We start from the raw sequence: 13,245 nt of genomic DNA on the forward strand, positions 1-13,245 counted from the left end.
TTTTGTTATTTTTATTAATTACAACAATAAGGATACTATTGTGCAGTTTCAAATTCTTAATCACAAATGCTTGGCTATTGGCAACATACCAAGTACACGAGGATCCTTTTTCATAAACATTGGATGGGGTAAATTCTACATTAAGTATTTTAAATTGTAACTGAGACCTAAAAACTGTGTTTAAAAAGAGCCACTTATATTTGCCAAAAAATCTCTTTTTGAAGTTATAAATAATTAATGAACTTAAGTACTAGATTCGATTTTGAACATCTATTCCTACCACAAAAATTTTTATTTCAACTACCTTTTTCACTAAAAAATATTTAATTCTAAATATTATTTTATGAAGATAACTATCATACCACCATTTTTTATGAAGATATTAAGATTAAAAGCATGACTTGTACTTAAGACATAGTTACTCTATCAGTCGTAGAAAGTTAGACATTATCTAACATGAAACATTGAGGAAAGTGAGGAAGATGGCACATTTGTATGAAAAGCAATAACTAGCAAAAAGAGATGTTCTGTTTGTTGTCTATTACTTAGGCCTGTTTTCATTATTTACTTAGGAACTCTATTAAACATTTCAATTGGTGGTGTTAGAACCGAAAAATTAAGCATTAATCCATAAAAGTAAATAATTCAATCAGAATTATAAGAGCTTTTTCTTTCTACGTTGATTTAGAATCTCATAGCAATTTAAAATCATTAGAAATTTGAAATTAAATTTGATGAAACAAGTTTTATAACTTAGAGCTGCTTGCTCTCTCTTTAATGATTCAGCAAGAAAATATGCAATGTCTCCAAAGGCAAGCTTTGATTTGTAATAGAGATTAAATCCAACGACAGTGAACTGCAGTAACTGTCCAGATTTCTTACTTACACAAGAATCACATTACATCACATTTTTCTCAGGCTAAACACTGTACAGACTGACCTGTGCAAATATTTTTTTTCAAGATTTTCATGAAGATCTTTGTAATGAAAACCTATTAAACAATGGGTCAGCAATTACTACTTGTGGCTATTTAGCACATAATTTCTTCCCAGTAATTTTCATTTTGTTGTGGCAGCAACAAATTCAATAGATTGATGCTTCCAATTCTTTGCTTCTATGCTATAGTCAAAGCCAAACAAAGATGTTTGCTCATAACAAAGCATCTATTGAGGGAGAAAAAGAGACTGATTATTGTTCTGAGACTCTGACTTTCGGTTATCTTTGTGGGAATGAGGAACTCTTCTTTCCTTATTATTTCTGTTTTAGGTAATACCAGGTTATTATAACATGAGAGAAAGAGCCATTAGGATCTTTCATGCTGTTATTATGTAGTCCTATAAGCTTGTGTAAAGATAGAAATGAAGTAAGATAGTGCTTTCTTCAGAGGTAACTCTAGTGAAAGGACTCTGTCCCTCAGTTTATCTATTCATTAGAATTATTTGTGAGTACACTGAGACTGTATGACTTCCACGATTGTCTGCGTCAGTATACTCCTGGTCAGTTTGTAATTATTAAAATATGGAATTTATTTAGTAAAAGCCTAATACTAGGAATTCATATTAGAATTCATTATGACCTTTAATATTTCAGCTTAGGCTCTTATTTCCTCCCATTACTGTTGTGATTTGTTTTGCAATATAATTCTCTTTTCAAATACTAGATCCTTTCTTATTCAAAGGGAAAAATAGAACCAATAGCCTGGAATCTCAGTAGTCTTTTTGTATTCTTTTTAAATGAATAGTTTTAAATTATTTCTTCTGATTATATATAATAAATCGATTATAGTTACCATAGTCTTATGAGAATTTCAAATTTTAAAGTTTATTTTTCATGTACGTGTAGAATAATGCTGGACTGGAGGATTTTGAAAGGAAAAAAACCCTTGGAACAGGTTCATTTGGAAGAGTCATGTTGGTGAAACATAAAGCCACTGAACAGTATTATGCCATGAAGATCTTAGATAAGCAGAAGGTTAGTGTATTTGTCTTTATTTACATGAAGGGTAAACTTCAGTTTCATCAGCTAGATTATTAAACAGATGCAATATAATGACGTTCCATTGATACCTTCAGATATTTTTATTGTTGCATTTAATTTCATTCTTATTTACTGTGACTATATGAAACATAGTTAATAGTTAAATATATGGAGATATATTATTATTTCAATAATTATATTTATATAATAGGTGTGTTTACTAACAAAATATTGAATTCAGCATGTAAAGAACAGGCATCTTACTGCATTCTGTCTTGTGGAAAATGCAGAGATCAGTTGTATTTGATCTTTAGATTGAGGTAACAAAACTTGTTGATTTTATTTTATGACTTGTTTTGATTGATAGTAGAAGCCCTTTGTTTAACGTGGTTGAGTTTGCTGAATTTAAAATGTCAGTTAAACCAGAGAAAAAGTTAGAATACTAATACTATAAAAAATTTCAAATGATTATGTGTATGCCTGAAACTAATATAATGTTCGATGTCAGTTATATCTCAATAAAAGATTAAATCATTGAAAAATCAATTTTTAAGTTTTTATCACATATCAGTATATCTGATGAATCTGGGTGTCTGAATTATTCATGCTTTAATTCTTAAACTTCTGTTTTCCTGGTAATCACGTACAATTAAGGGTATGTGAAAGAAAAATGGTAAATCTTGATATATTATCTTATAGATATTATGTTCCAAAGAATGACATTTTGGCTTACTAGAATGTAAGAAAATATGAGGTAAACACTACTGAGCTGGATGTGGAGTAAAGAGTACTGAGCTAGTAGTCAGGGGTACAGATAGTGTCTAGACTGATGCTGTCCAATAGAAATAGAATGTGAGCCAAATAAGTAATTTTAATTTTTTTAGTAGCCACGTTTAAAAAGTAAAAAGAAATAGTTGAAATCAATCTTAATAGATTTTATTTCGCCTGGTGTAGCTAAAATATTATCGTTGCAACATATAATTAATATAAAAATGGAGATATTTTACTTTCTTCATACTAAGTCTTCAATATCTGACGTACATATTACATTTACAGTATATCTCCATTCAGGTTAGCCACATTTCAAGTGTTAAATGACCACATGTAGCTAGTAGTTACCATGTTGGACAGCACAGCGTTAGACTGGTCTGAAGTTCCAGTCCAAACTGCTTTAAAACAAAAAACAAATTTAACCTCCAACATGAAAATGAGTAATGACTTACATCTCTCTAAAATTAAATACACCCATACACACATTTAATTGTGCATCTTTGTCTGCTGCCCTTTTTCATATAACTTTTTAAACCATGCTTCCTGAAAAAATAGTTTAATCACTCTATCCACTAAGTCACTTCCTCTTAATTCTTTAACCCACAATAATTTATTTAACTGTCTCCCTGTTTATCTCCTGCTTCTTACAACTCCACTGAAATGGCTCTGCCAAAGGTCACCAATCCAGTGGCCTAATGAACAAAACCAGTTTTAATTCTCATCTTATATAACGTTTTAGAGCCTGTGACTGTGCTGACCACTCGCTTGAAACTGTCTTGACCCTACACTTCTGTAACCCCTTGTTCTCCTAATTATGCTCGCCTTTCTGGGCTCTCTTTTTTAGGTGCCTTTCCTATTTCCTACTGTCTACTCTTTAAAGATTGCTAATTTCAATCTCTGGACTATTCCCTCTTCTTGTTTTCATGTTCTACACCCTCTCCCTCTGGACTCTGTCCAAGCTTTAATTCGTCTTTGAGCCCTACACCCCTAATTTGTACAATCTGAGCACAGAGCTCTTAGAGACCAACTAATCCTTGCTCCAATTTTCTAGATGAGGTCGTTGGGTCTCAGAGAGAGTAAGTGGCTTGTATACTTGTGTTGGTAGCACACAGAATACTTCAAAATTTTGATTTGAATCAAATATTCTTTATTAAATGTGTCATTAAAATGTTATTGTCTAGATAGTCCCTAATATTTTGTTATCTTTCTTAAGGAATTAATAGACTATGCTTTAGTCATAAAATATTAAAAGGGTTACATAATATGCCATTTTTATGTTTAAAGTATTTAGGAAAGAAATTTTTAATTCCTTTTTTTTTCTTGACAAGACAGTGACTTGTTAAGTGAATTACTGAGAAGGTTACCTCATAGATAAATCATGGCAAGAGAGTATTTCCCAGAAGAATAGTTGCCACCCTAAGTCATTTCTGCTATGGCGGTGTTCTGAATCTATTCATAATTAGGACAAAGACTTTATATTCTGAATTTTTTCAAGTTTATTTATTTGAATTTGACAAAGATAAGTAATAAAATGTAAGACTCCATAATCACCTTTTCTGTTAATGAAGTCACAGACCTTTTAATTTTGGCTTCTCCTATTTTAGGGTGCATGGGTTAAAAGGAAAAAATCAGTACAGAAATTAAGGAGATTTCATTTCTTCATTCCATACAATGTGTGGAGCATTGCTAGGAACTTTATATTTACTCTATCAGTGAATCTTCACAACTTTGCATGACATTAATCTCCCTTTTAAGCCAATGACCTTTCTATTTAAGTAGTTTTTCCAAAATCAAACAGGCTAGTAAGAAAAACCAAGAATTTGACTAGGTTGGTCTGATTTCTGTGCCTATACTTCTTGTTAATTTTTCCTTAAAAATGTATTTGTTTCCCCTACGATCCTTTCTACCACCACCTAGTTTGGTCCCTCATTAACATAAACTGGGCTTTCACAATAACATCTTAACTTCCACAACCCCGGACTTTTCACCTTCTATTACTTCACCTTCCTCAGTGCCAAAATAAGTTTTTCTTAGCATATCATACAATTTTATTTACTCAAAAAGCTTCCTGATATTTATTCAGTAAAAGCAGAACTCTGCATTCCACTTCCAAACTTTTCATAACTTTCTTCCGTACTCTACCGTAGTCTTATTTCACACTGTTCCCCTACATGTCCTCTATTGTCTACTTCTCTGAAACTTGACCCCCAGAAGTATACAGTGCCATGCTGGGTGGGCTGGGGGAGTATGTGATGATATGTAGCCCATCTTCCATATCAAAAACTCCTCGAGTATTTGGCTAAAAAAAAAAATTAGCCAATAAGTAATCATTTGTAAATGCTTTTAAATATATGTATTTAAACCAACGGAAATATTAAGAAGTAAATGTAAATTTTATATGCATGTTGAAAATAAAACATGGACTAAACCCCCAGGGTTACTTGTTATTTTTTTTCTCTGCCATTTAGGGATATTTCATTACCAAATCTTGAGAAGCATTGTCCTAAGCTATTGTCAGATGAAACTAGAACTCAGGCTTACCTTTGTGTATTCCCCCCTTCAGGTAACGGTTCTGGATATTAACCCTGACCACACTATCTCCTCTGTCTTTTCCTAATCTTTGTTATCTATTCATCTGTAAGAGCAGCCGAACTCTCACCCTTTTTAGTAGATTATAATAACAGTTGACATTTTTTTGAGCTTTTACTTTGTGCCAGGTACTGTGTTAATCACTTCACATGCATTATGAGACACAGTCACTTTTAAAGTAGGTATTATTATCAAAGTTTTATAGATGAAGAATCTGGAATTAGTAAGACTATATACTAGGCCTAACATAAACATTTTCTTGTCTGAACACTTACAACATTATGACTCTCATTTGGCAACTATTCACATATTAATATTCACATATTCATAAACCATACTTCCAAATAGATTTTATGCAGCATTAAGACAGACACTTCCTTGTCTTTATCTCAATTGCATTATTATGCCTTGTATGTAGTAGTACGCACATTTAAAAGTAAATTAGATTTTAATTAATTAACTTTTTAAATTAACTTAAAAATTAACTAGGCATTTATGCTTTACCAGTTCGTTTATCATATATATATCATATATCATTTATTTCTATTTTTAATTGTTATGCCCTACATACACATAGTTGGCTTAGAGCTATATTCCAGAAAGCCTATCTATTGCAGTTTTTATTATTTCAAAGGAAACACATTGTCAATGCCTAACTAAAAGCATATATCAAAAACCAAAAACTATATCATAGTATACAAAAATAAATTATTTGTTACATCTAGACAATGAAATATTATTCAGCACTCAAAAGAAATGAACTATCAAGCCATGAAAAGACATGTGGGAACTGTAAATGCATATTACAAAGTGTAAGAAGCCAATTTGAAAAGGCTACATACTCAGTGATTCCAGCTATATGACATTCTGGAAATGGCAAAACTATGAAGACAGTAAAAAGATCAATGACTGCCTGGGGTTAGTAGGGAGGAACGGATGATTAAGTGGAGCACAGAGAAATTTTAGGGCAGTGAAAGTACTAAGTATGGTATTATAATGGTGCACACATATCATTATACATTTGTCCAAACCCACAGAATGTACAACACCAAAAGTAAACCCTAGTATAAACTATGGACTCTTGGGTGATAAAGATGTGTCAGTGTAGGTTCATCACTTGTAACAAATGTAGCACTCTGGTGGGGGGGGGATGTTGATATTGGGGGAGGCTATGCCTGTGTGGGGAGGGGAGTCTCATGGAAAATCTCTGTATCTTCTGCTCAATTCTATGAACCTGAAACTGCTAAAAAATTAAAGATTAAAAAAGCCTATTTTTTTAAAGTAAATACAAAGCAATAGTAATTTTCCAGCTAATGTTACATAATTTATTGTGATAACTACGGACTAATTAGTTCTGTAACTAGTTAGAATTTGGACGGAAGTGGTCCAACCACTTCATATTACAGATAAAAAAAAAAAAAAACCCTGAAATCCTAAGAGTTGAAATAACAGCTCCAAAATCACAAAACTGCTTGATTAGAAGGCCTAGATTAGAAAACAGATCTTCTGACACTCAGTATTATTTTTATACTATAACTGTGTATACTAATAACTGGATGGTATCTTTACCTTTCTTATTTATGTTCAACTTCTTGAATTCTGTGACTACCCCACACTCACAGTAAGCCTCTAGCAAGAAAGAATGCCACATTCTAATGACTTAAACATATACTGGACAATTATTTATATCTCCCTATGGTCACCTTTTCTTAAATTAAAAATAGAATCACATGTGGGACAGAAACATAGTCTTCATGAAGATAAGTTGCTTTCCCCTGCTATGTATTTGATTGAGTAGACAATCCGGAGGAGGCTTGATTAATGCTAAATGACCTATTTGTTATAAAGACATAGTCGGTTTTTTGCCAGTATTTTGTATGTCCTCTCTTATGGCTGCACAAATTAAATTTTTAGAATTTAATCTTGTATTTATTCAGGTATTAGGAAATGAACAGATTGTTCATTTTTATCCGCTGTTTTTCAATTATTGGCTTTTCTTCAATCCTTAATTTCCTTGGCGATCTTCTGAAGACTTAAAATCAATACCTACTTATTGCAGTGATTTGTACCAACTACATTAGTGGACTGACTGTAAGTCATTAGGAGCTAAGCATTTTCACATACTAATTGTTTAAGTAATGTATAGGAGTCTATTTCTTCTTAGCTCTTGCTTCTTGACTGAAAATCATAGTTGACCTTAAGACCAAAATTTAAATCTTCTGTTACGTTTTTTCATTTGAATCTGATAAACCTAGTTGGTGGTTATTTTCACCTTTATCCAACTTAGTGATTTTCCTTATCTAAGCTCCTTATTATATGAAAAGCATTTTATTTAAGTTTTTTCTTTTAAAATTATAATAAGTTTTAAATTCTGTTCAAGTACATTAAATATATTTATCTCTCAATCACAGGTTGTTAAACTGAAGCAAATAGAGCATACCTTGAATGAGAAAAGAATATTACAGGCAGTGAATTTTCCTTTTCTTGTTCGACTGGAGTACTCTTTTAAGGTAGATTTTACAGTTTTCAAATAAAATGTTTTTACCCCCATATATTTTTAAAAATATGAAACTGTGATAGGATTCTAAGCCACATGATAGGATTCTAAGCCAGATGATAAACCTGGAGACTATGAATAAACAAAAAAGTAATATATTTAGATTTTATATAATTAAATCCTATTGTGCTTATAAACTTAGGTTAACATTTGACGAGGTTTTGGCTCTCCCTAAGGAAATTTTTAAAGGTATTGTATAATTTTTCATGAGATGGTATTATAAATTCCAAATATTTCAATTTATCAAAATCCATACAAATATCTTATTAGGCAGTTCTTAAACTCATGCAAATGAATACAACCACAGACCTTCCTTTTAAACATTTTCTGATACAATCTTACCATCTTCTTTTCCTTAGTAATTTGTTCTAGTCTTTCCATTTATGTAAAGCAGAATAGTCTTCGGCCTTCCATTCAAGAGTCTCATAAAGTTGCACAAGATTTATTCTTGAAGTGGCAGCTTTTCAGCTGGCATCTCTGCAATATTAATTTATATGAACCACTTTAGCCTTTTTCCTTTTCCTCCTTTATTCTTTAAATCAGATGAACATCTGTGTATTTAGGATGATGTTAAAAATCATTTATCTCTCTGACCTAATTTATTACATAAAATGTAAATATTCTTACTTTTTCAAATTGTTATTTTAACTATTTTTCCTTTGCATACACTGTAACATTAAGTCATTGCCTCAGTGTCTAATTGTTCAAAAGTTAGTGTTCCCTGCAGGGGCAGGAACAGCAAAAATCCCAGACTAATTTGTGGCAAGAATACTAGGAGAGAAAAAAAATGAATTTCCCACTGTAGAAAAATGAGAGCATCTTCCATTTATTCTCTCTTTCCCAATGTTAGCAGTCTCTCAGGTGGATTTTTAAATTTGTCTTTTTCTAATTTAACGTGTTGTTATCTTAAAGTATTTCCTTGAAATAATCTAGGTTTCATAATTTTAATTTATTCTTTTTATATGTTCATAGGATAATTCTAATTTATACATGGTTATGGAATATGTCCCTGGGGGTGAAATGTTTTCCCATCTAAGAAGAATTGGAAGGTTCAGGTAACTAATATTTTATCTTCCTCAAATCTTTATATGCTCTGTGTTTGTTTAAAACCAAATTTTTAAATTATTGTCAGTGCTAAAAATTTATTTCATTTAATTTAGTAATATGTTAGCTATATGAAGAAGTTACGTAGAAACATTAATAAGAGGCCACACCATACTGAGTTTTAAAAATCGAATGAAAGGAGCACCTGGGTGACTCAGTCAGTTAAGTGCCTGTCTTCAGCACAGGTCATGATCCCAGGGTCCTGAGATCGAGCACTGCATTGGGCTCCCTGCTCAGCGGGGAGTTTACTTCTCCCTCTCCCTCTGTCTGCTCCCCTCTGTCCCCAACTCGTGTGCATGCTTTCTCTCAAATAAATTTTTTAAATCTTAAAAAAATAAAATTAAAATGAAAGCACCATAATACCATTGTAAATATTCTACCATTAGTAGGTATTATGAAGGTCCATTTAAAGAATTTTCAGAAGATGCAAAAATTTAATTTAAACATACTAATATTAATTGAACAAATAATAATGCAACTCTGGGGAAGAGGTTTGTATAAAGATGAAGATAAGAAAGGCAGTACGTTGAAAACGTAATGATGGTATCATAGTGATGAGATTATGAAAGTTCGTTTCAAACAAATTTAATTCTCCTTAAAGTTGTTGCTTTGTTGAGTTTTAAAAATATACATGCAATTTAAAGAATTTGGGGCACCTGGGGGGCTCAGTCGGTTAAGTGTCTGCCTTCAGCTCAGGTCACGACCTCAGGGTCCTGGGATGAAGCCCTTTGTCAGGCTCCCTGCTCAGAGGGGAGTCTGCTTCTCCCTCTCCTCCTGCCTCCTGCTCCCCTTGCTTGTGCTCTCTTTCAAATAAATAAATAAAATCTTTAAAATAAATAAACAGTTTAAACCTTATCATTAGGTTATTACTTATAAGGCTACACAGTTTTAAAAAATAGGTTCTGTTAACCTTACCTGTGTGTAATAGTTTGTAAGCTACTACTGTTTATTAGTAATCACTAATAGAATGAAGCTGAAACCCACAGCAGGTCCAGCTTCATTTAGCACATTATGTGTTGGCATGATGAAAGCACGTGCAGGAGTTCAAACTGGGCTGATGGTGGTAATCCGATTCAGAAAAAGATGATGATAGACTCAGATTATCACAAGATCATAATCAATTATAGGCCAACATTAGAGTTATTTTAGTTACCTGAGGCCTAAGCCAAAATTCATTTATTGACCTAATATGATAAGGCACCTGATATGTATCAGGCACTATGCTAATGCAAAGCAACTTCTGTTTATTTTTAATGATTCCTTTCCCCTCCTGTTGTCCTCTCTCCTACACTTGTCCACACAGGCCCAGAATCCTCAGATCGCCCTTTGATAATTCAAAGTTTTACAATGAAGCACTACACCTAAACCTGTCTTCAAAAACTATTTTGTCCATTTTCTGTAATTACTAACTTCTTTCCTTTGCAAATCCCCACACTCATTTTTCTTTAATACTTGACTTGGTACTGGGAGGAAAAGCAAGTTGATTGCAATAATTCACACTGAGACACTGTCTTTTCTAATCTTTCACTCATACTACATGTACACTTGAGAGGTTGCTAACTCCTATCTTAGAAACTTTGAGGCAACCAGAATACTGAGTTGTTGTTGAGCATGGCTTAACAATATTGTTGAGCATGGCTTAAAGCTGCTTCAGCTTTAAGTCTTCCTACAGAATATTTTGCTTTCATCTTTCAACAGTTTGATTACAGATCTATGTAATGTTCATGTTCCTCCACTCAGACATCTGTGTGTGGAAATAAGTATAAAATGCTTAGTGCATCTTATATTTGTTCTGGTAAATTTATATTTATTTATAAGTATAAGATGCTAAGTGCATCTTGTAATTACAGATGCATGGAAAATTGAAGGGGACCTTCCAAGTCAAATGTTTCCAAAGTTAGGGATGTTTCAATGACAAGGATGGTTCTTCCAATTTCCCTTTAAAATGTCCCTCCCCCATTCCTTGTCATACGATGTATGATACAGATTTTACAGTCTTGAAGTGGGGCTGAAACTCTAAAGGTATTATAAAATATTTTCCCCTAAAATATTTTTCTTTACGTACTCATTTATTCAACAAATATTTCCTGAGCATTTGATATGTATCAGCCTAGAACCTAGGAAATATAGTGACAAGCAAAAGGAGCAGCATGTATAATCTTTTTTTGAATTTCTATTTCTGGTGCTATGAGATCAAATTAATGCCAGCCATCTTGAGGGAAATTCTATTCATAGTTCATGTTATTCATTGAGGACATAAATCTGAAAGTCATTGCAGTTTATCAGACCAATTAGCAGAATTCATTGTATACACTAGAAAATGAAATAGAAACTTGAATTAGAAAATCAATACATCCTTTGGAGTAATACTCAGAATGTGGCATCAACATTATACCGATCGGTTGATCTAATTTGTGCATACAAGAACTGTACATGTTTACACACACTGTTTACACCCATGTTTATATGTCTGTGTAAACATGCATAGTAGAAGATTTGGAAATTCAGACACTGGGATTGTATCTACGGTTTCTGTATAGGATTATGGGTGCTCTTTATTCTTCATGAATATTTTATGATTATTTTTTATAATGAGACTATATCATTTTTGTAATAGGAATAGTCTGGGTTAAATGGCATTAGTCTTCAGATTAATGCCGTTAAACATTTTCCGTGTAGTGAAATTCTTTAAGCACTTAAATTTGTGAGAAAGGTAGATAGAACCTATCAACACAAACCAGGGATGTACTGTAAAAAAAAAAAAAAAAAAAAGAACCTGTCAACAGTAACAATGGCCTGATTGACAATGTAATGACACATGTGCTTTTCAGTCATTCTCAAGGTCAGACGTAATTATAAAGACATCAATATCTTCTAATATGGCCAATAATAATTTAAAATAAGATGACTATTTTAGAGTTATATTTTTGTTCAATATATGCTGCTTCCTAAGTATATTAAAAAATATTATTTGAAGATAATTCAGAGGTTTAGTAGATGTTCAGAAACTAACAAGATTCTGGGGCGCCTGGGTGGCTCAGTCGTTAAGCGTCTGCCTTCAGCTCAGGGTGTGATCCCGATGCTCTGGGATCGAGCCCCACATCAGGCTCCTCCGCTAGGAGCCTGCTTCTTCCTCTCCCACTCCCCCTGCTTGTGTTCCCTCTCTCGCTGGCTGTCTCTATCTGTCAAATAAATAAATAAAATCTTTAAAAAAAAAAAAAAAAAGAAACTAACAAGATTCTTTATATATGGTTAAAAGAAAAAAATTTTTTTGCTTCCAAAATATCTCTACCCCATATTAAATTTTTTACATAATCTACTAATTACCATGTGTTAACCCATTTTATAGAAAAATCAATGTTTTTTTCTTTGTAGTGAACCCCATGCACGGTTCTATGCAGCTCAGATAGTGCTAACATTCGAGTACCTCCATTCACTAGACCTCATCTACAGAGATCTAAAACCTGAAAATCTCTTAATTGACCACCAAGGGTATATCCAGGTATGACTTGAACACATTTATGTAATATATTTGAGAAAATACTAGGTAAAATTTGTATGTATTTAACCTCGACTACCAATATTGGATTTTTTTTCTTTGAGCGAGACAATTACTTCTTCCTAATAGCCCTACTAGCTTAAATCGAGCTCATAGTTCTGCCACTATTACAGAGACCTAAAATCCCATCAAGAATAGAACCTGTTTATACCTCCCATAGTCTATAGTTGTGAACAGAACACAGGCTCCTACATACAGAAATATATAGAATAGCTAAATTTGTGAGCCCTCGTTTAGTGCCAGGCATTATTCCAAGTGTTTTACATGTATCATCTTTTTTAGTCCTGATAACCTTATAAAGTATAAGTACTGCTGTTATCCTCATTTTAAGGCTAACAAAATTAAGGCACAGCAGGTCATACAGGCAGTCAGAATTTGAACCCAGTCTGTCTCTAGAGTGTATGCTCCTTAACATTACAGTGCGGCTGCCAAAGAGCCCTGGCTGCCAATACTGTACTAGCAGAGGTGTTTTCTTGCTGCTTCTTCTATCAACAGAGTAAGAGCATTCCTTTTTACACAGTTATCAATAGGTACTCCTGTTGATACTTTTGCACTTCTGATGACATAATTCATAGAGCATATGTTGGACTCAAGGAATATTTCTGGCACTGCTTCATTTTTGTTAGAACTATTTACTGTTTCCTTTTTTGATGTTTATTTCTTTGCTGGAGTCAGGGAAAAGTTCTC

General features: G+C 32.8%; 1 protein-coding gene across 2 annotated transcripts in view; it reads left to right on the forward strand.

The window, feature by feature from the left end:
• The window catches only part of PRKACB (protein kinase cAMP-activated catalytic subunit beta), a 117,476-nt gene that overhangs the window by 80,918 nt on the left and 23,313 nt on the right, over nucleotides 1-13,245 (forward strand). For both annotated transcript variants that reach the window (XM_045801918.2, XM_045801917.2), the window contains exons 3-6: nucleotides 1,844-1,972; nucleotides 7,750-7,848; nucleotides 8,868-8,950; nucleotides 12,375-12,501. In XM_045801918.2, coding sequence (XP_045657874.1) covers nucleotides 1,844-1,972; nucleotides 7,750-7,848; nucleotides 8,868-8,950; nucleotides 12,375-12,501 — 438 coding nt within the window. The remainder of the gene's footprint in view (nucleotides 1-1,843; nucleotides 1,973-7,749; nucleotides 7,849-8,867; nucleotides 8,951-12,374; nucleotides 12,502-13,245) is intronic.

This window comes from Ursus americanus, chromosome 12 (genome assembly GCF_024610735.1).
Source record: "Ursus americanus isolate L20-20 chromosome 12, mUrsAme1.1.p, whole genome shotgun sequence".
Taxonomy (NCBI): Eukaryota; Metazoa; Chordata; class Mammalia; order Carnivora; family Ursidae; genus Ursus; species Ursus americanus.